General features: G+C 39.1%; 5 protein-coding genes across 8 annotated transcripts in view; 3 read left to right on the forward strand and 2 right to left on the reverse strand.

Moving 5' to 3' along the window:
• Window positions 1-7,791: 7,791 nt before the first annotated feature.
• On the forward strand, window positions 7,792-8,903 carry RpL35A (ribosomal protein L35A). Its single transcript, XM_018037324.2, has 4 exons — window positions 7,792-7,896; window positions 8,274-8,533; window positions 8,607-8,765; window positions 8,829-8,903. The coding sequence occupies exons 2-4, from the start codon at window positions 8,276-8,278 to the stop codon at window positions 8,850-8,852; spliced, it is 441 nt and encodes a 146-aa protein (XP_017892813.1). The 5' UTR covers window positions 7,792-7,896; window positions 8,274-8,275; the 3' UTR covers window positions 8,853-8,903.
• A 357-nt stretch (window positions 8,904-9,260) lies between these two features.
• Window positions 9,261-10,655, forward strand: LOC108632636 (SPRY domain-containing protein 7). Its single transcript, XM_018037327.2, has 4 exons — window positions 9,261-9,565; window positions 9,810-10,087; window positions 10,161-10,263; window positions 10,343-10,655. Exons 1-4 carry the CDS (start codon window positions 9,460-9,462, stop codon window positions 10,438-10,440), a joined length of 585 nt encoding a protein of 194 aa, XP_017892816.1. The 5' UTR covers window positions 9,261-9,459; the 3' UTR covers window positions 10,441-10,655.
• A 354-nt stretch (window positions 10,656-11,009) lies between these two features.
• Hs6st (heparan sulfate 6-O-sulfotransferase) lies at window positions 11,010-17,045 on the reverse strand. 2 transcript variants are annotated; one of them, XM_018037333.2, is made up of 4 exons: window positions 16,514-17,045; window positions 15,604-16,007; window positions 15,087-15,266; window positions 11,010-13,838 (listed from the first exon to the last, which is right to left on the reverse strand). In XM_018037333.2, the coding sequence occupies exons 1-4, from the start codon at window positions 16,941-16,943 to the stop codon at window positions 13,521-13,523; spliced, it is 1,332 nt and encodes a 443-aa protein (XP_017892822.1). In that variant the 5' UTR covers window positions 16,944-17,045; the 3' UTR covers window positions 11,010-13,520. The 2 variants fall into 2 exon arrangements, with proteins under 2 accessions (XP_017892822.1, XP_026675634.1); XM_026819833.1 differs by lacking the exon at window positions 15,087-15,266.
• Window positions 17,046-17,249: 204 nt separating this feature from the next.
• Window positions 17,250-18,738, forward strand: LOC108632643 (dynactin subunit 3). 2 transcript variants are annotated; one of them, XM_018037335.2, is made up of 2 exons: window positions 17,250-17,365; window positions 18,108-18,738. In XM_018037335.2, exon 2 carries the CDS (start codon window positions 18,109-18,111, stop codon window positions 18,670-18,672), a length of 564 nt encoding a protein of 187 aa, XP_017892824.1. In that variant the 5' UTR covers window positions 17,250-17,365; window position 18,108; the 3' UTR covers window positions 18,673-18,738. The 2 variants fall into 2 exon arrangements, with proteins under 2 accessions (XP_017892824.1, XP_017892823.1); XM_018037334.2 differs by lacking the exon at window positions 17,250-17,365 and adding an exon at window positions 17,659-17,822.
• Window positions 18,739-18,868: 130 nt separating this feature from the next.
• LOC108632644 (uncharacterized) overlaps window positions 18,869-21,561 on the reverse strand; it is a 40,534-nt gene continuing 37,841 nt past the window's right edge. For both annotated transcript variants that reach the window (XM_026819832.1, XM_018037336.2), the window contains 5 exons: window positions 21,020-21,425; window positions 20,519-20,938; window positions 20,249-20,450; window positions 19,985-20,179; window positions 18,869-19,906 (listed from right to left, as the gene is read on the reverse strand). In XM_026819832.1, coding sequence (XP_026675633.1) covers window positions 19,724-19,906; window positions 19,985-20,179; window positions 20,249-20,450; window positions 20,519-20,938; window positions 21,020-21,425 — 1,406 coding nt within the window. In that variant the 3' untranslated portion in view covers window positions 18,869-19,723. The remainder of the gene's footprint in view (window positions 19,907-19,984; window positions 20,180-20,248; window positions 20,451-20,518; window positions 20,939-21,019; window positions 21,426-21,561) is intronic.

The following is a 21,561-nucleotide window of genomic DNA, read 5'->3' on the forward strand; positions in this document are numbered from 1 at the left end:
GAATATGCACTCTACAAATTCTAATCTTTTTGCGGCTACTTTCCTATCAAATATTATTCCTGAAATATGTTTCATTATCGAGAGTCGTGTTCTTTCAGCTTTCTAATTGGTTGATTGCCTCACCAGAAAGAGAACCTGAACTCGACTATGTTTGATCAACGAAAATCACTATAACGTGAGTAAAGAGAGTAAAAATGTGTCGAGTTTCCAAAGTATGTTCGCATACTTTGAGAAATACGAAGACAGAGATAAAAGAAGACATTAAATAATTAAATAATAATAAACATCGTATAATAAACAACAGATAACATTTATAGAATAAATAATTCATTACGAACGAGATTTATAGAGCGTCAAAATATAATAAATAAAATGATATATTGAATAATAAATCAAAGTGTTCTCCTCTCACAGGAAAAGCAAAATATTTTTATATTTTCTTGTTAAAATGCTTGTATAGTTAAAAGAGTTGGGAATCTATCGTGATTGCAAAATATAATGACACAGAGGATTTTTCTTTTTATTTGGTCATTAAATAATTTCGTATAGTAGCACCCTACGGCGAAATTACGTTTTCCTAATAATTTCGCCGATCGCTTGGCTGAACTCTGAATATTCATTACCTGGACTACGAGGACCGAGGAAAATTGACGCTCTATTAATAAAGAGTGGAGGCGTACTTACTTATTTCAGTGACATTTTATCGTTCCTCCATAATTTGAAACCAGGCGACCGGACCGTCTTAACTCGAGCTGCACTTGACACTTGTTTGCTTCTCTGAAAGCAAACGAATAAAAATTTCATACATCAAATAAATGTTCTTTGTTTCCGACGACTTCATTCATGCCTTTAGAATATCTCATACAATTCTATTTTACAGTATTTCGTAAAACTTTAGGAAAACAGTTTCTTCGTTAGTTTAATAATCGATTAGGCAGTTTTATACTTCCCAGAAAGTTCTTACTGGGGAGACTACAAAATCTAGACCGCACAGTTTATTTTTAATAAAGGTACGCGATTAATTTCAACGTCCAGCGAGAGCTCGAAAACCTTGGCCACACCGGTGGACTGGCTGTGGATGAATAGAGTAGAATATATAGCGAGTGGCCACGCTGAAATTCCCATAATTCCCGGTCGAATAAGCAAACTGCAGATGCAGCTGCACCCTCGCCTCTGCAGTAAGAACGTTAAACGGCTGCACGCGAGTACGAAATACGTGCCGCCGTTTACGTACCACTGGAAAACGTTTCTTACTAGACAGACTTGATTTATACATTGTATAATCACGCGTCAATAAATCAGAAAATAGAATATAGACATTCTAAAATAATTCTATGCCTCTTTTATTTAACAATCCTATTACTGAAATCAATTGTAAGAGTTTTTTTAATGAAATTCTGCTTAATAAATGAATGGAAACGAATCTTGGCATTTTCATTTCACGACCCTTGACTGAATATTCAATCTTGGAAACGGGTATTTAAGATCGGGAATTATCACTCCTTTCTTTCAATAATTTAATGTATTATACGTGCTAATGAATGTTAAGATGAATTAAGAAAAATATTGCTGGGACAAAAGTCGTCTGAATTCTAATTAATAAATGAACAGAAACGAATCCTAGTATTTTTATTTCACGATCCTTAACCAGATGACCAAATGACCAGTCCTGGGTCAATGGTTACTCCCTTTAAAATCAATCGAGTAACTATGGATTAATGCAAATGGCTAAATTCTGATTAATAAATTAATAGAATCAAATCTTAGAATTTTTATTTCACAATGCTTGACCAAATGACCGACTGACCAATCCTAGGGGTGGGTACTTAGAGTCAATGGTCAGCTGGTCACTCCCTTTGGAATGACCCAAAAAATCCTGCCCGATTATCAGTAAATACGGGAGGAAACGAATATGCAAATTAGAAGTCGTGCCTTCTAAGAATCGGCCAATCATTTTGCGCAAACGTCATTTTGGCCAATCCGTCGAACGCCGAGGGAGTATAAGTACAGGGCCCCCGCGCTACTCGGCTCACTCGATCGGTGTACGCCGGTCGAGTTACCCCTTTTCCCATCCCTTCGTATGCGTGTGCGGTATGAGTATGAGTGTGTGCGGTACCGGTATCAGTATGTGGTGTGTTGTATGCCTTCCAAAATTCCACTCTATAACGGAGCGAATTTAACTTCATCCCTCTCTTTCTCTCTCGTTTCAGTCAATTTATTTTGCTCGCGTTTTAGTATACCCGCGCCGCGAATAGTAGTTTACCAGTCAGATTTCGCTTGGGTACCGGAGGGAGAAAAGAGTTGCGCTCCTGTATCTTGGGTGGCCTGTCTCGTCAGTCGCTGGGGTGTTTCTGTTCCATTCCCAGGTGCAGTGCGTAAGCTCCGTGAGACGGATTGGTCGTGGTCAGAGCATTCCTGCGCTGAGGCATCGTCATCCAAGTGCAGGGTCCTGCTCGGCTCGAACTCTGGCTACCCAAGTGTAATCTGACATTTTGTTCTCACCTTAGTTTCCAATTAGAGTCAATAGTCAGTCCATAGTTAGAGTCAATAGTTAGAGTCTTGTTCGCAATCGTATAAAATCATTTTCCAATATTCGCTCCGTATAATAGAGTGGCAATTTAATAAGGAAGGGGGCAGTGGGGATTGTCCACTGTCCGGGTCTCGAACGTAGTCACCTCCACGCGGTGAGACCTGGGTTAGTATCGTTTTCAAAGTCTTTGAAAACGATACTAAGCGAAGAACTACGATCTAGTTTAAGATTCTCTGTATCTCAAATTGTAAAATATCTTGGTCTTTCACTCCAATGTATATGCTAATAAATGTTACGAAATAAAACAAAGAATTCGATTGAATTTTCATTAATAAATGAATGAAAAACAAATCTTAGCATTTTTATTTCACAATTCTTCCTCATTCCATTAATCCTGAGAGTAGCTACTTGAAATCAGTGTTCGAATCGACTTTATGAAACCTGTCCATTCTTTGGAAACAATACCAAGCGAAGACCTGCAGTCCCTGAACTCTTAATAATTGAATACATGTATATGCACGTACGAATTAATATCAGAAGCGTCACGATTGTACTAAGTGCCTATCTAAAAGACGAGAACTTGTCATTCGAATGGAATGATTGTTTCACTCCGGGCGCAATGCGAAATACGAATCGTGGTAAAGTTTCCAACGGGGAAGACACTAACGTTGGAAGTTTCGATGACTAGCGTTGCTAGGTACACACGAACGCGTAGAAGGGCGCGTGGAAAAGGGTGAATTTCCCGTGGAAAGTTTGAGCGTAAGGATCTCTTACAGGCGCTAAGGGGTGAAATATTGAATCTCTCGGGGCCAGAGAAAGAAATGTAACTCGCATTTTCTTTTTCGAGCTTCCTCGATGCCCCGCGGCGCGTTACGCTTCCAGTCTGCGGCACGTACGAAGAAGTACGGCCGCATATGGATCGCGATGGTCCTCGTCATACGTGCCCGACATATTCTCTCCAAGTTTATGACAGGTTGTTCGTGTATCCGCGGATGGTTTATTGATCGTAGCCGATGGATCTGATCCGAGTCCATCCGCGAGACGGAAACGGGAACCTCCCAGCAAACCGGAATTTCACCCAGGGATTTTTACTTCGAATCCCTCTTGGCTCGCTTCGCCGGGTACACGTCCGATTTATCTCTTTATTCCTCCATTCTTACATTTAAGTACGTTTTATTCCGATGTGATTCACTTTGGGATTTTCCAGCAGTAGATATTCATAGTGAACGCGATTATCTTATAATTTAAATCCGTTTACACGTTCAGTGATGAATTACAATGTGAAGAAGCTATCGTTGGTTATTATTAGTATAATCAGATCAGAATAGAAATTTCATGGAGCAAATTCCAAAATTTAGTTCACGTTAAATATGAGAAAAGACGTAAACATTCATTTTTAAGATTGACATTACAAACGTTAAGTTTTGTATAAAAGTTCATATCATCCTTATTAAATCTTTTCATAACTCAATAAAGTTTGACTAGAAAATTGAATTAGGCTACAATTCTAATATAATGAACGATATTGCTTTGTAAAATTCTCAGGGAAGGCTCGATCAAAGAGGCGTTAGTCTGTATAGTTAACTGGACGAAACACTTGTCTGCAATATGAGAATTCTTAAGTAACAGGACTGGTTCATAATAAAGTCATATCGCGGCCATTATCCCGAGGAAAGTTTACGTGCATAGCTTTTACGAACTTCTCTCAGGTGCTTTTAAGACAAGCTGAAGTGCCCATAAAGATGGATAGATAAAATTCTGAAGCCTCTTTGCGCCGTGCACAACGCCGTTGCATTTCACGATGGTAGAGGTTTAAAAAAATATCTACACTTACGTCAGTTACGATTAAACTTCTCGAGTACATAATTGTGTACGAAGCTTGTGAAAACTGACGATTATTTACTGACTCCATCGAACGAAACGATCCAAGTCCCTACAAAATAAATTTAATAAATAAAGAATAATTCAACTGGTCAACTAATTATATTCCATAAGTATTGTAACACGAAATGACGAATACACGAGAAACCTTTTTTACTTACTATTCTTTATATTCGAGGCACTATACTCCGCGTAGATCTATAATTGTCAAGCGTTCCTCTGGCGAGCACCATAAATCAGTGGCGAAGCTGCCTTTCATGAAAAAACTTCACCTGCACCGTGAAAACACCGTCAGGTGTCCCGCGGCGTCGCCTGGGGAGCCACGGAAAAGCGGTGCCAGGAGAGAACACGCAGATAAGTAGGTACATCTGGACCAGTTGACCGGGCAGTGTACGTGTGAATAGCCGTGGCCGGGCGACACGAGCCTGTATTAGTACCGGTAATTTCGCCACGATGCACCGGATGTGGATCGCAACGGAAGATAGATGACATTGTTTCCTGCGTACCCCCAGAGGAAGAGAGAGAGGCGAAGATGCGCACAAAAGCAGGGAGGCAACAATCGACGAGCAACAGGGACCGGTTCAATAGAGTGAAAAGGGCCGAAGCGTGTTTGTGGGAAAGAACTATAAGACGAGACGACAGCAGGACAAGTAGAACAAAGACGTGAAATAAAATGATCCGACGAGTAAACTGGATTTTTATAGAAAATAAAACATTTATGCAGAAATTTCTGTTATCAATATGCGTTCGCTTCTGATACGATCCCTGTTGTAAGGAAGCTGTTTTACTGCTCACCGTATATCTATATCTCGCTATTCAATTTTTATTGTACGATGAATACAAAGGTGTATCGAACGTGTCGTGGGAGGGTCTCGCGAAATATTCTATTGAACCGTGAATATTCTGCATTCGGCGTGCAACTTAAATACCGGCACTAAACAATCGGGCATAATGGCACTTTCATTACAATCGAAACAATGCAACTGGATCCTTGCTAGTCTCGTTCCAAGACTCCGGTGTACCAGGGTAGTGCCTTCAATTTCACGCGTCAAACGTGGCAACGCTCGGATCGATCAATACGTACAATCGCCGGGATCTCGTTTCATCGGAGAAGCGTATCGAAGTCCCGGCGTCATTGTCGCGGAGAGCGGAGCGGGCCGTTCGCTCGGATAGTTCCTCGTTCATTGTCGCCGCGGCGGCGGCGGCGGTGGGCGGGAGAGAAAGAGGGTGCGAGAAAGCGAGGGGGCAGAGAGGCATCAAGACGCGGATACACACGTATCAGATTCGGGGGCTCGTTTTATGCGTTCCACAGTGGCGAATAATCGGAGCGGAAATTCAGCAGGCATTGTTTCTGCAGGCGCAGTTCACTCGACTGCCGCAGACTCTGTCATTCGAGCCGGTCGTCCCCGCTCGTCATCGTCATTATCATTGTTATCATCCATCCCGGTTCACGTCGCCGTCGTCTACGCCCGCTAGACACTCGACAAATGACGATTTCACTAAGCGAAACAAAGAGCAACTCTTTTCCCTCCCGCTCTTTCATAGATCCTCCCTGTAGACTTCGATCGGATTCATCCCCTTCGAATTGAACTCCCTTAGTCTCATTTTAAATCATACTCGTTTCAAGTAAAACATAGTTCTTCTGATTTTTCTACATTTTTAATAATCACGACCGACTGACTTATAACTATTGATATAATTAATTCAACGACGAACAATGCCATGGAATAGCTTCTATTCTATAGCAAAGAAACTAGATTCTCTAACAATTCTAGCTACCCTACGTCGATCATAAATCTTGATCTTGACCCACGCACGAAAGATATAAATTTTACTGTTAACCCGGCTAGCTTTCATCCTAAAGTATTATATCTGAGAAGGGTTCGAGCTGTCATGCAAAGAAACGTAGGCGAGGGATAAAACGAACGTGAGGCCGGCAATTCGATCGGACGTGGACTAGCAAAGGGTTTACCTAGGAAAAATAAACGCAGGGTTTTATATCGGCGGTTTTAACTACAGCCCGACCGTGTAAAACGGTCGAGCACGTCTGCAAACAATGCCGATCGTAAAGAGCGCTTATTGGATACGAAATATTCACCACTTTTATGTTCTTCTTGTTCTTTACGCTTTTCCTTTTTAAGCATAGTTGTTGGAGGGAGCGCGAAAATATTCCTGTTGCCCCATTCCAATTTTTCTGCTCGTTCGAAAATATTAAGCACTTCTCATTTAACATTAGAAGTACCAAAGCAGCCGAAATGACTGGTTTTAAATAGAGAAATGCATATCTAAAGGAGACTAGTGTTAGTAGTTTTCCGTAGAAAATAAATAAAGTTAGACCCGTTCGAAATTAATTAGAGTTCCATAAGTTTCAGAACTAATACTATGACTTTTACTATAGAAGAGATTAAGTAGAAGTTGTACATCGATGATCAGACGATTCATGATTTAATTACTGTACAAACTTTGCATCGAGTGTTGATAGAAATTGAAACAGACAAGCCAATCGAATTTTAGGTGAATTGCCACTGCAGGAAGATACTATGTACTCAATATCGGAATCATTGCTCATGTATCATTCTGCGTTTGATTTGAGAAACGAAGTATCGATTATTTTGGATATACACAATATTCTTGGTTTTAATCGTATATAAAAATGCGGATAGACAGCGTTCCACGATAATATTCCATTCACGCTTTTATGCTTAGCGAAGCCAGTGGCGTGTTGAATGAAAAACACGGAAATTGTCGAAAGAGGAAATGTTTTTCGATCATAAAACAAACAATGTTCCTCCTTTGTTCCGACAATAAAGAGTGTAATTCTACTTTCATACGCTTATATTTATGATCAAAGAAATGGAATGCCCATTTCATTTAAAGTAATATGACTAATAAAAAAGAATGTACCTCAACAAACGAAGTACGTAATATTAATTATAAAACAAGTCTTTTAAAATATTCTCATAAAATGGTACGTGCAAATCATAAAATGTAATACAGATACGAACTTGTGTTTCTACTTGGCAAATCTTACAATAAATAAGTACTCTGATCAAAACGATTAAAACATCGTTCAATTTAATTAAATTTCATATTAATCTAGTCTGCTTACAGCATTTCTTATTTTCGTAGAATATCTAGCTATAGGATGCGTAGAATCGACACGGAGACTTTGAAATAACGATCTCTTAATCGTCTCGAACAGCGTACGTTGTAATCCGTCATTATTGTAACCATAAGAACTTACCAAAGATTGGCTCAGTTTCAAGTACAACGCAGAATGTTAATAACAATCTTAATAACAATCTTAACAACAATTTTTAGCACTCGCTCTTGCCACCATTTTCACTCACTTTGACTGACGATGTTCAGGACAGTGGGCGACACCTAGCGATGTTCACGTTATTTCCGAACGACGCAATTATTTCGTACGTCTCTCGGACGAGGGCTACAGTTTCCTGTTTCTTTCAGTCCGCGATACACATCCGGTACGTTTCACGGTGTCAAACTCCCNGATATACAGTGTTGTAATAATTTTATTTCAATAGCAAAGTGGAGGTTTACTTCATTCTACTTTACGATTTACTTACTCAGTCATAACCAAACGTTCTATTTTAATTTTGTGTGATCAATCTTTACGGAATCTAAATCGTGATACAACTTCTTCTACGTTGATCTAAGCTGCGGATGTTTATGCAAAATAAAGCGTTTATCAATTAAAAGAATTTTAGATTGAAATTTCTCTCATTGCAATATGCATTCATTTATGAGATTTTCCAGTGTTCCTATCTATAGCTACAATTTAATTATAAATGCATAAAGTCTGTCGAATTATTCTATCTAAGTTTAATGTATTATTCGCCAGAAATGGCAGACGCACCTGCTGAAGCAAAAGCTAAAACGAAAGCAACGAAGAAGCCGAAGGAGAAGCCAACGACTCCAGTTCCTCTGAAGAAGAGGCCGTTCAAAAGGCACGGACGTCTCTATGCCAAGGCAATTTTCACTGGTTATAAACGTGGTCTGCGTAATCAACATGAACATACAGCACTCCTCAAAGTAGAAGGCGCGAGGGCCAAAGGAGATTCCGATTTTTACGTAGGAAAACGATGTGTCTATGTATATAAGGTAAATCTATCTTCTTTTGTTATCGAAGCATACAAACAATTGAACATTCTGGTAATACATTTGTTCTTTACAGTCAAAGAATAAGACTCCTGTTCCTGGTAAGAAGGGCAGGAAAACAAAAGTTAGGGCAATTTGGGGCAAAGTGACGAGGCCACATGGAACCAGTGGTTCAGTACGTGCTAAATTTAAGAGGAACCTGCCAGCTAAAGCTATGGGTCACCGTATCAGGATTGTAAGTTCCTTATTATATCTGTTTCATTTTATAACCAATTTAATACCATGTTTCTGTTTTCAGATGTTATATCCTAGCCGGGTATAAAAATTCTTTATTGTATAAAATAAACAAATAAATAGCACTTTGGTACTAAAAGAACTGCGTTAATTCCTCTCCTTACCCACCAATATTTCAATTCCTATCTATACTACATGAAAAATATGTCGATGATAACATTACTATTGTGTTTCAAAATTTTTTTACAAGACTCGTAAAAGAAACAGGGAAATGTAACCTCGAATTTAAAATACTAATATAACACATGTATTCCATAATTAATATTTGACACATATAGAAAATAAAGGGAAAGTAGAGTACGTAATACCTATGACGAAAATTGGTACGTAGTAAACTATAAAAGAGGATGAAATATCGATTGTGTAAATAAGAAAGGAAGCCATTTTCCGTCAACTATATACGTATAGTCTACCTACACACTGAAACGGAGACTCTCAGCCTACGTAGAAATGCGCACACCACTGGTTCACCATCCATCTAATTGTAAGCGTTTGCATAGTGTATGAGGTTCTCGGTGTGACGGAAGTAAATATCGCAAACGGTACGATTTTAACGGGAGAAAAAGTGATTTTTCTCCTGCACGATGGTGCGCTCCCTCGTCTGAACGAACCAGGAGAAAGAGACGACGACGACGATGATGTTCTGCTGCTTGAGGAACTGTTTTGACGGCCTCGGCTTCGCCGCGAATCAAACGCCAAAGAGAGAGCCGAATCCTATAGCTTTAGACACGTCTTACATGGGTAATTTCCTCGCTACTATCGTCGAAATAATAACGTTGATAATAGTATGCGAATATAATCGCGTCCCGGGTGTTTGCATAAAATTTACATGTTCCACGCGTCTGCGAAGATAACGACGTGCATTTACTGTCATTCATGATTTATTACGATCGTGCGAGAACTATTTTGTTTCCCATCGCCTTCCACGTTAACGCGCAATTTTCTCGAGATGTGTAACAACTGAGACAATATCCTTTTGTTACAGGACACGAAGTTGTGATAGTAAAAAATGGTCTAAGAGTGTGCGGCCGTGGTGGTGCCTTAACGAACGCTCCCCTTGCCCAGAGCAAAAGTTATTTCGAAGTTAAAATACAACAAGGGGGTGTGTGGGCTATCGGGTTAGCCACAAGATCCACGGATCTCAATGTAACTACTGGTGGAAACGATACTGAAAGCTGGGCGCTTAACTCTGATAACATCATAAGGCATAATCAACAAGAAGTACAGAAGATTGCGAACCAAATTCAAGAAGGCGATATTATAGTAAGTGGTCACTCGTGATTTATTACGTTCAAGGGACTGAAGATTCGCGAATTAATGGTCTGTTATTCCTCAGGGTGTGTCTTACGATCATATAGAACTTAATTTCTACTTAAATGGAAAATCTTTGGAAGCTCCAGTAATGGGAATAAAAGGAACTGTGTACCCGATACTATATGGTAATCTCTAGCTATTAAACTAACGAAAAATGAAATTAACATCTGATATATAAGAATCATTATCTATTCCTCTTTACAGTGGACGATGGGGCCATATTAGATTTAATTTTGGATAACTTTGCACATCCTCCACCCATAGGATTCGAAAAAATAATGCTGGAGCAGTCACTACTCTAGCGAACAGTATAAATTGTACCAGTAACTTGTATCAAAGCATTCGATGTCCATCCTGCTCGAGTCTAATATTAAATTGCCGAACTAAACATTTTTCTAATTTCGGAATAAGGAGATCCCTTCAAATATAATTTTATGAATAACAAGGACTATTTCTCTGAATAACGATGTACAAATATATTTAATTAACAGTCGCAAAATAAACATTTTAATTTATATATTGTCTTCGTTCTTCTTTTTCCCTACCATACTTTCAGCGTGGCGCGTACAAAAGTTTACAATACAATACATAAAATCACTTTCGCTATCCAGATTTAGTACACCTTAAAATAATAACATACTTTCCTTTGTATAATTGTTTAATAACCAAATAACATAATTTTAAATGTGTGTACAACTTACATATACTTTTATATATATTATATATATATATATGTATTTTATATATATATATGTATATATAATGTCTGTATAAGAGTGTATATGTATTATATTGTGTACACAACGATTTATTGTTCCTTAGAAATTTAATGGTATAGTATGTACACTGGTTTACTTAAGGTACCATTGGCTTAGGCCTAGAATTTGCATTTATTAGGCTACTGTCATGGCTCCATCCTCTTACGTTACTTCCCTTTGTCCATTACAACTCGATTTCACGTGAAAAACTTCGCGTTACGTATTAAAGCTAGTCATTCATTCACCCTAATCTTGAAGAGTATATTATGCTTACGCATGCTTTTTACAATGCTGATAGTACGAAGAACACACCTAAACAATCACGAGCATTCCGACACGCGCACACAACGAGATAAGTATTTCATTATGCACGTTTTCAAAACAAATGGCAGAGATAGGTATAGGTACACAATCAGTAGAATTTAAGGAATTAAAACGACGCCCCCAAAATACGTCCTCGCGTTCGTTTTAAAATACTGCAAACCCTGTGTAATTTAGTAAGTTCGATTCGCCTTTGAATTATTTATTGTAAAACGTATACTAAAGATAAATGTGCGAAAATAGGGGTATATTAAATATCGTCTTGCATATCGATGCCTAGAAGATCGTTCGTCGAATACTAATTGTATCTATAATATCATCCAGTGGAGACACCTCGGAATACATTTTCCATTTACAACGATCGCTTTGTTTAACATATAAAAAATTTCTTTTACAACCGCTTGAAACAAGCTCTCTGCGCTCACTGTAAAAACTTATTCAATCTTTGGTCCTTAACGTTACTTTTAAATGATCGTTAATCATGTTTGCTTAACATTATACATATATAAATATAGTTCTGGAGTTCACTCGTGAATGGTAATAGTATTAAACGAAATGTTGACTTCCTTGAAGAAACAGGTAGGTTTCGTTATACTACTACCACTGACAAGTGCATTCGAAAGCATTCGCTATGTTATAGGCCACGAGAAGCCTGAACTTTACGAATAATTAGAAAAGATGATAGAAATCATTTCTAATGGCAAGGCTAAATAAAAAAACGATTCATGGCACTCGTTTCATGATCCAACTTACAATATAAGCATGGTACTGAGGATCGACAATGCTTTGAAAGCCACGTATCTACCAGCGACGTGAAATATAGAAAAATGTTGTTAAAAGGTATTCAAATAAATTACATTTGATATGCTTATGAACGTATGACCATTTGGCGAAGATTTGCGTGTGAACTACTTGCATAACTGGTGGATACGCAGCTGCAGAGAGCATTTGCATTTTGCCTCGTAATGATTTAATGCTAGTTAGCTAGATACATAATAAATATATATATATGTACGTAGGATATATTACATTTACTTTTTGACTTGGTGATATAAGATATTTATAGTGGTAACCCATCGAGTCTTATTGCACACGTAATTCTATTATGATCCTTCCAATTCAGCTCATCGAATCGTCGATCTAACACGACTACGAACCTTGCACGAGACAGTTAAATTATGAAATTACGCAAATTCTTTTTTATCAACGACCACTGACTGACGCATCATGAAATATTGTCTCGAAAGTGTTACGGGCTAAAATAAAACGACCTCCGTGAGCAATTACATTGTTAAATAATCAGTGTCTAATATTAAACATGTTTATCCAATGACCATTCACTCCTACATCACTCGTGCGGATCGTCTTTATTAAATTTCATACCACTTCGTTCAAATAACACTGCAAATGATTCTATTAAAAAATATAGACTCTTAGATATATGTACAAAATGAATATTCCCCGTTTATTCATCGTTTCACTGAAAACTGTAAATAGGGACCTTTATACATGCCGTAAGTTACGTCAATTTTATTATCTCCTTTGCTTCCTAATTAGGAATACAGATTCCGATCTAATCTGTAACCTTTGACTTACTAACGCAACATTTTTTTCATATTAATGATTAGATTACTAAACGATATTCACGCAAACTTGCAACAAGCTAATGATTTTCATTATGTTAATCGCGAAAGATATGTAGTCGAAAGACTATGAGAACGAAATAAAAATATGTACGATAATACATAGAAGGAATTTTAATAAGAAGATCGTAAAATTAATTTTTATCACGTTTGAGAGAATACTAATGCAAATACCGAGTATCATATAAAATATTAAAAGAATATATTAAAACATTTCCTATATTTTAATGTAAGAACGTAGTCAAAAAATAATTCTAGCATGTTCAACATTTAAATCGATTATTATCAAACAAAACTGATCCGCGGATTGCTCTGTCACGTACATTTATAAAATAGATTTGTAAATAAAAAAAATTGCATCGAGAGGAAGAACGTCTGGACGTAAAAAGATATCCGATCTCTTTTTACGCACGTAGCTACCGTGAGAGGATTTCAAGGGTTACATTAAGATCCTTTCTCAGCTCTCTTTGGTCTTGTCCACGCATTATTTTCTATAAACACTTTTGGTAAGTTCCATGCAGACGACTGCACGCAATAATTCTATGTAAAATTTCTTTCATTCAAGGACGATTCCCTGAGATGCTCCAACTCAGAGCAACGATTTCTTTCCTTCTCAATCCTGACGCGAACAATCGGGCTTATCAGCAGCCTACTTACGTATCATTCAACATCTGTGGTATCTTCGATAACAGAATCCCAATTGAATTCCGTCGCGCTCTGCCTCGAGGGCAGCTCGCCGAGGTGTTGAAATCTTTGCACGAAGTACGGATCGCGATCTCTCAGCCGTTTGAACCTTTGGAACGCTAGATTCTTTGCGAACTCGTACAGCTCGAGATCCAATCTATTCAACTTACGCACCGCGTCTAACTGTTCGGGGCTCAACGTGGCCATCGTAGCTGCACTCAACGTCGCGTTATGTTGCTCGAACGCAATGGCGAACCTCATCCCGAACGTTTCCTCAAACGAATATTGTCCCACCTATTTAATTTTTACGCAATTTTAATTAACTATGTACATATAACACCGTCGATAAGAAGCGGATGTCCAGGCAACACATGAAGAAGAAGCAATCATTCGAAAATCAAAAGCACTCTTTAAAGCAAGGATTGGAATGTTAGTTGCGTCAAGGCCGATCAGATTTTAGAAAGTGCAGAATTTTTGCTTTATTAAATATGCATTTCACTCCCGCGGACTTTGCATGCAATTTGTATCAGGAACAGAAACATATTAATCTACTATTTAAAGGTGAATAGAATAGAAAGATTTAACTAGGAATATTGTACAACTCGAAGGATTTCAAATGGACTCGCTAATCATTTGACTCTAATCCATCGATTTATGAATGAAACACATCGAATTAGTTTAGAGCCGCGTTACCACTCATTCCTCTACTACACAGTTATATAATGCCTAGAGCGAAAATGAGAAAGAATGCGAAATGAAAAGCGTGGGATGTTCGTGCATGCTCATCGGCCATGTACGGTGGTGGGTAAGACTAATATTTACATTAAAAGCTACTTTCCAGCAGATGATTCTCCGGCACGACATAAAAGTTTTTGTTAATACAGACGGTACAAACAACTCAGAAGCAAAACAATCTCAACATACTAACATCTGGCGAATTCATAAATAAATCAGAACCTAACGAAATTAAAAAGGATGCCTAAGGTAGTTGTTTTATAAAACGTAAGATAAAAGATTAACTGGAGTTCAAAGATTTCGATTTTCAATTGAATAATTTTGCTAAGTAATAAGAATTTTCAGCCTCTAATACCTCGGAACTTTTCCATGTTTACTTGCACGATTTAAGCCTGATTTATACTATCGATGAACCGTGAACGAGCCGAGCAACACGTACGCATACTAGCGTACATTAGGGAACAAGTACAACATCTATTTCGATTATTCATTCTGTCGTTAATAGCGAACCGCGTTTATAAATATTTAAAAAACAAGCTAAATATTCTAATTCTTTAATGAGAATTAAAAAGATACGAATCTCTCATTGTGGTAAGCTTTTAAAACTTCGCAATCGTGATAGAACTACCCTAATCTGAGGAGCAGTGTGGGAATCCGCGATTTCAAACGAGTAAACGATATTAGCAAATAATAAGAGAAGGGAAGGACTAGTTCTTATCAACGGGTTAGTGCGATAACGATTGATAGCGGAGAGAAACACGCGCATGCAACACGGCATTGTGAACAAAAAAAAAACGGAATTCTTACTTTTTGGTATTCAGTCAACATGAAGAAAGGCATGAATTGCAAATTGTGCTTAGCGCTAGCCAACATGAGACGATCTCTCTCCAAGTTGCTCAGCGTAGAATTGTAACAACCAACAATTGATAGATCGGCCAACATTCTCGTTTGCCGGTTGCTTGCCAAATTATATGGACAGGCCATGAACTACGTAAATAGTAACGGCTCTTTTACTTAATTTGTTGATTTGAAAAATTATACATTCATAGATCTAATTCGCGTTGTCTATGTAAAATATGAGTGTATCTTTTGTTTCCCGGAGCGAAAGTAAATCAACAAGGAAAATTGTATCTATTTCGAGAGGGAAGAAACAGTGACAAGATAAGGAAAAATGCTTATATCTTAATGTGTTTCTAAATGTGAAGCATTTTAGATAACATACTTAAATTACTTATGAGAGAAGTCACTGTTCAGAATTTATGGGAATACTAAATAACGATGTACCAAGTTACGAAATACTGTATGATAAGGAAAATTTGTTTACCTGTTCTAAAGAGACGCCTTGCCAGCTGGATCCAGGATAGCACTGGGGTATGTTCGCCTGGGTCCCAGCACACCAGTGACGGGCTCCTCTCCAAGTAGCTCCTCTTTGCACGTGTCTGAACTCCGACAAGTACCTCGCGACCGGATCCCTTATTATAGTTATATAAAAGTATCTACGTTTTATACCGTCCCCTTCGATTTTGTTCAACTCGGCGTCGACGCAACTGGTCAACTCTGTCCAGTCGGCGTGTAACCCGCACTTCCACCCCGTGGAATATCTCGAGAAAAGCCAATTTTCATTGCGATTTGGACGGAAACAGAAACAACGCTTGCGTCTCCTTTGACAAGAGCACGGCCTCTGCAGATCTAGATCTCTGACCAGATGCTTGCCAAATAGCGTGCCTCCTGCAACGTGAAAGAATGTTTGATAATTAATTAATAACTCTCGCAACAATGTCGTTCCATTATGTATACGACACGCGTGTTCTATCATTGCACGTCCTGATAAAGGGAAGCCTGTACGTTGGAAAACAAAAAGGAAACAGAAATGTGCATGCACGGCATATTAAACGAGGCAACATCTTTGAATTGTTCTTTCTCCTACTAAGACAGGGCCTGCGGGTTTCACGGTGCCTAATGAATAATGCAAACGCTCGGTTGTACAATGGTCAGAAGGGATGTTGCATTGTTTTTATTGAGCCATGCGATCGTATGGTGTTCATCGAAAGAAATCAAGGTACAGGATCGAATAAAAGAGGGTATAGAAACATTTGAAGAACTGCGAAATGTTTTTGAGAGATCGCGAGAGTAGAATAAACCCGCTGTCACGGGAAAAGGAATCTGTATCGTGACAGCGTATTACTCGTGAGAAATTGACACGCGACGATCGGAAGAGAAAAAAGATAACTCACCAGTCTTCTGAATGTGCAAGAAAACCATGACGTCGTGGCCGTTGATGTCGAACTGGAAGGTGTCGTTGGTAAATACGTCGTCGTAACCGAGGCTCCCTTGGATGCTTTGCAATCTGAACGCGGGATGCATCGAGAGCAGGCCATTTTTCTCAAGTTCGACGGAGACGGAAGACAAGCCGGAACCGGACAGGCCCTCGGAAAGTCTGATGGACTCCTTGATCTCGCGGCTGGTCAGGGCGCAAACATGATCCGGGCAGAAATAGCCGAGATAAATGATGCCCGTCAGCGCGAGGAACAAACAAATCCCAACGACGCTACGTAGCCGAGTCCTCCGCGCTCGCGAGTCCATCGTCGCGAGCCTCTCGCATAAATCGTCCTCAATCAGGACCGGGAGATCGCTAACGCCTTCTTCGCTTGAACGTCTGCCCATTATCGTGCCCCATCTTCTCTTATTTTCACTAGCAAACACACCGCTTACCACTCGGCGATGCGGCCTGACTAAAACTACGCTGCGAGCGAACGGCGGCCATGACAGATACTGCGCATCCCCACCTTACCTTGCCGCTCGCGTCCATCTCCCTCGCTCTCGTGCGCCATTTTCGTCGTCGCAGGTCGCAGTTCGTAGTTGCTCAACGCGCGGTTCTGTTACGGACATTGTCTGGTATCCGTTTGTAACAGTTTCACCAAGTCAAGTGGGGAGAATACGAGGGAGAGAGTTTATTTAAAAGTGCGAACTTGCCGAGTACGTCCGATTGCAGCCTCCGTATACGTGTTTACGTATGTATGTGTGTTAACGAGTCTATTTAAAGCTCAGCCGCTTTGTCCTCCGGCGATCGAGATTTCGGGTGTCTGGTGAGTCTTTTCCTCTGTTCTTACAAAAAGCGATCGTTTTTAATCAACGATTCTTCCGAATATATGTTCCCTTCTGTTTTTCCTGTACTGCATTCGACAATAGATGGGTATTATGCGGAATGAAAGCTACATGTTTATGGTTAGATTTAAGCAGCGCTTATTGCATGTATTTATGAATCCTGCAATGTTTATTCTTTATATATATGCCTCGATGTTCATAAGCTATAATTTTGAGGGGTTTTATGTGATAATACTTCGATACTGAAAGTTCAGTATCGCGCCTTTTTTCGACTGCTCTGAACTGAGTCACGTTGCATCGGTCACTGCATCGCTTCAGTGTACTAACGCACGTTCAATAACCTAATTTTATCTGTCAAAGTTTGTGCTTGAATTACAGTTGTACATTTGTACGCACAGTTTTGTGAATTACACCTTTGGAAGTCAGCAATTTTTCCAAGTAAGTCCAGCCATGTAAAATTATAATATTCGTAACAATTTCTGCTGTTGATACATGCTATGCTGATTGCGGGTTAACAAGTGACACAGAAGAATATTTCTAACTCTGAATAACCCTAAGTGTTGGATTAAGTTCCTTGCATTTGCTCTCTACAAAAAAGAATACTAACGAGTGTCTGCTTTTTGTGTTTCTGTGTAAATATTCAATGTTCAGTGTGTCATATTTGCATTGATCAATGGAGATTTATGCACAGGCATATAATCAAACAATTTCTTTAACATTTAGAATGGAAACTATTGAATTGCTCGAGGATAGAATAGCTGCTTTGGAAAAACAGATATATGGCCTTAAGAAGAGAAACGAGAACAAGACTCCACCTGAGTGTGCAGTGATTGATAGCCTTTTACATGTAAACACGTTGATCTCGTCTGCGATGTCAGGGAGAGAAAAAGCAAATGTAATGATAAAAAGATTGCCAGAGTTGAATAATTATTTAGATCCAGTGGTCGAGAGTACAGAATTACCGATAGAAGCTAAGATTCAATTGCTGTTGGCAATGGCACCAGAGATTAAACAGAATCATGAAATGTTGAAACAGGTTGAAGAGCTCATGCCTGTATTAGAAACAGATCGATTGAAAGACGTGCCAGAATTATCTAACAAGTTAAACGATCTAATCTTGTCGTATCTTAAATTGTACGAAGATTCTCAAGAATTGAATAATCAAATAAACGATGTTTTCTCCAAGTACAATGAAGTAATAACTAGCATCTCGAAATCATTGATCACGATAGATGCCATCGTGACAGCAGCTGAAATCGCAGCAGCACCCAAGAAACAATTAGATTAAAATTATGTTCTCTATTATATAATAATTGTATATTTATTTGTTATGCTAAGAATAAACACGTTTATATAAAAAGAAAATGGAAGGAAAAGAAAGGACTCGGTTTCATTTAAAGTGTACATTTATTTTTTACCTTAGAATATAAAAATACTTATGCATCCATCATTGACTATGCATACATATTTCATTATTATATCTCTTCGTAACAATGTATTTTATTTAAAATACTTCTGTATTATATACATTTGTCCTACCTATTTCTTAGCCTACGTCATCGTTCATTTCAGGAATCCTTTAGAAACGTGTCTTAGGATCTCTGAGACAAACTTATTGAATGGATAATTGCGTGCATGTATTTATTTCTTTTTAAATAAGTCTCTTGCCTTCCAATAAATAGTCAGTTTTCGTTTTATACGCGTTTAAACAATTCTTACGAACACGCGTCGGTCACATTGCACTTTCGCTGATGCAGCTTCGGTGCAACAGGAAACTGCGGATGTCAGCAAGAATTTGTTTCAGACACAGTTATATAATTGATTATTCAGCGGAACGAACGATCTCGTTGAACGTTCCGAATTTCTCATGCCTATAAAACAGCATTTCTTGAGAGACCGATAAATCTGTAGAAAAAGAAACACTCTTACATCGTTAAGCATATTAAACAGTCACTTTATACAGTATTTACAAATTCTTCTTAATTGTAAATAAGTATCCTGTATCGCCAATTATATGTACTTCCATCATCTCGCGTTTCTTGCCGCGTATTATTGCGTTATATCGTAGAAAAAAAAAAAGAACGATCATCTGCATTCCGAGACGTCTTTTTCCGATGCAAAACGAATTATGGCCGCCGTTTCATTGCTATCCGTCGAACGCGTTCTTGGTATTTAAATAGGAACATGTTTGAAATAACAGACGGATATTATAACTTAAGTACATCGTTTTCATCTCAATTTCCGCAGGAACTCCCATGCTCGATCGGTTCCTCTCTCCGACAAATTGCCTTTCGATTAGCGCGTAGCTCGTTTAATCGCGCATTCTCTTCCATCGAGATTTAACTTTGCGTTTGCAAAGCGGGCACGGAATTCCGTAGCCAAGATAACGCCGGCTCCACGCTGGAGTAGATCGCCGGGTGGCCCCTGGAGCATCTGCTATGGTGGCTCAGCAGCCCTTGAATCTCCCATCTGGCGGATCCACCAGATTCACTGACACACATTAGAGGTGCTCCTTCGTCGTTCTGAATAAAATTATTCATAGAATCAAACGATGATCGTGTGATTTAAATTATTTTATTTCACGTAGAACGAGATCTTACGTAGCAAGGTCCTTTGTCTGTGTCGGTGAATCCTGCACAGATATTGTCCTTCGTGATGAATCCTGCGTAATGGCTAGTTGCATTGCATTTCTCCGAATCGAACGTAGGCAACGGCAGGAAGTTCAGATATCTCTGTAAGTCCACTTCACCGTTCGGGGAGAATCCCCATCCTACCATTACGCATATCTGTCTCAACTGAAATCGATAGATAGAAATGAATAACATTTTTTTATATTAGTCGTATTGATGAGCATCGATGCGAACCTGAATACGCTGTTTGGGGAGACACACGGCGCTGACGTTCCTCGAGAATGTTAGAGGCTTCTCCAACTCTATCAACGCGATGTCATTATTGTATAAAAATTGATTGTATTTTACTTGTGGATAGGGAATGATGTTTTTCACGGGATGTGCCTTCAGCAGATTTTCACCCGTGAAAAGTTGCCATCCATTGCTCTGCTTATATCTAAATTTAAAACATTTTATTTAAATCTATCTCGAATCCTTTTTTTTATATGAAAAATGTTAATTTACCTGTGGATGCATGAGTAACTAGCGAGTGCGTGCATTGGTCCCAGAATACTCGCTGTGCAAGCAGCACCGTGTTTTGGTTCCTTTAACAGAGCCACGCTGGACCATTGTCCTTCACTGGCTGGTGTTCCACCGACTAGTCTCGCCGTTGGTCCCTCGCCATAGTGCGAACCGCAGGAAAATTCTTGGCAAGATACCTGCACGACTTTCTCCGAAACGCACTCTTCCTGTTCTTCTAAATTCGTGACCAGAGGCATACGGTGATTAGAATTCGGTTTTAATCGAAGGATCTTCTGAGTTTTGTTCCATCCTTGGAATTCCGTGCTCTCCGAGCCAGCGAATCCTAAAGCTTGGCAGTAGGAATTGCTGAATTCCTCGGTCCATCCGTCGGAGCAAACCAGACGGTATTCGCCGTTGTGTTGTCTGTGGAAAATTAGAATTTCATTTAATTCATTCATCATTTCAATCGCAAAATCAGATTTCATTAACTCGAATTTAAACTACCTTATTTTTAATAAGGGACTTTCGCTCGACTCCTGAGCCGTACTATTGTCACTGTCTTTCTTCTCTCCATCTGTTGCATTTCTTTCCATGGTCATGTTCACCATTAAACATCCCCATTCGTCAGAATGATCCGGGCAATGTTCGATACCGTCGCAGACCTGGTCGGCAGCCACGCAGCCTCCGGTTTGGCACTTGAACTGATCGAGGGCACAATCGCATAATTTTTCATCCTCCCCGTTGGCGCATTCGCTGATTCCGTTGCAGTGCCAAGTCAACGGTATGCACCATTTTTCTGTTGGACAGAGGTACTCGTCGTTCCCGCAACTTTCCGCGCAATTGTACTCGTCCCGGTGATCTTCGCAATCTGGCCGCCCGTCGCATTGCCAGATACCAGGAATGCATCTTCCTGAAATGAATTATAACAGGAATTTTATACTCCTTCTCTAAATTGATTATGAATTAAATAATAATTAGACTGGGGATCAAATGAAATCTGAAATGCATTCTTTCAAGGATGTATTGGCTATACAGTCAATCCCTAA

This window comes from Ceratina calcarata, unplaced genomic scaffold (assembly GCF_001652005.2).
Source record: "Ceratina calcarata isolate Rehan_Ccalc_2016 unplaced genomic scaffold, ASM165200v1 scaffold164.2, whole genome shotgun sequence".
NCBI lineage: Eukaryota > Metazoa > Arthropoda > Insecta > Hymenoptera > Apidae > Ceratina > Ceratina calcarata.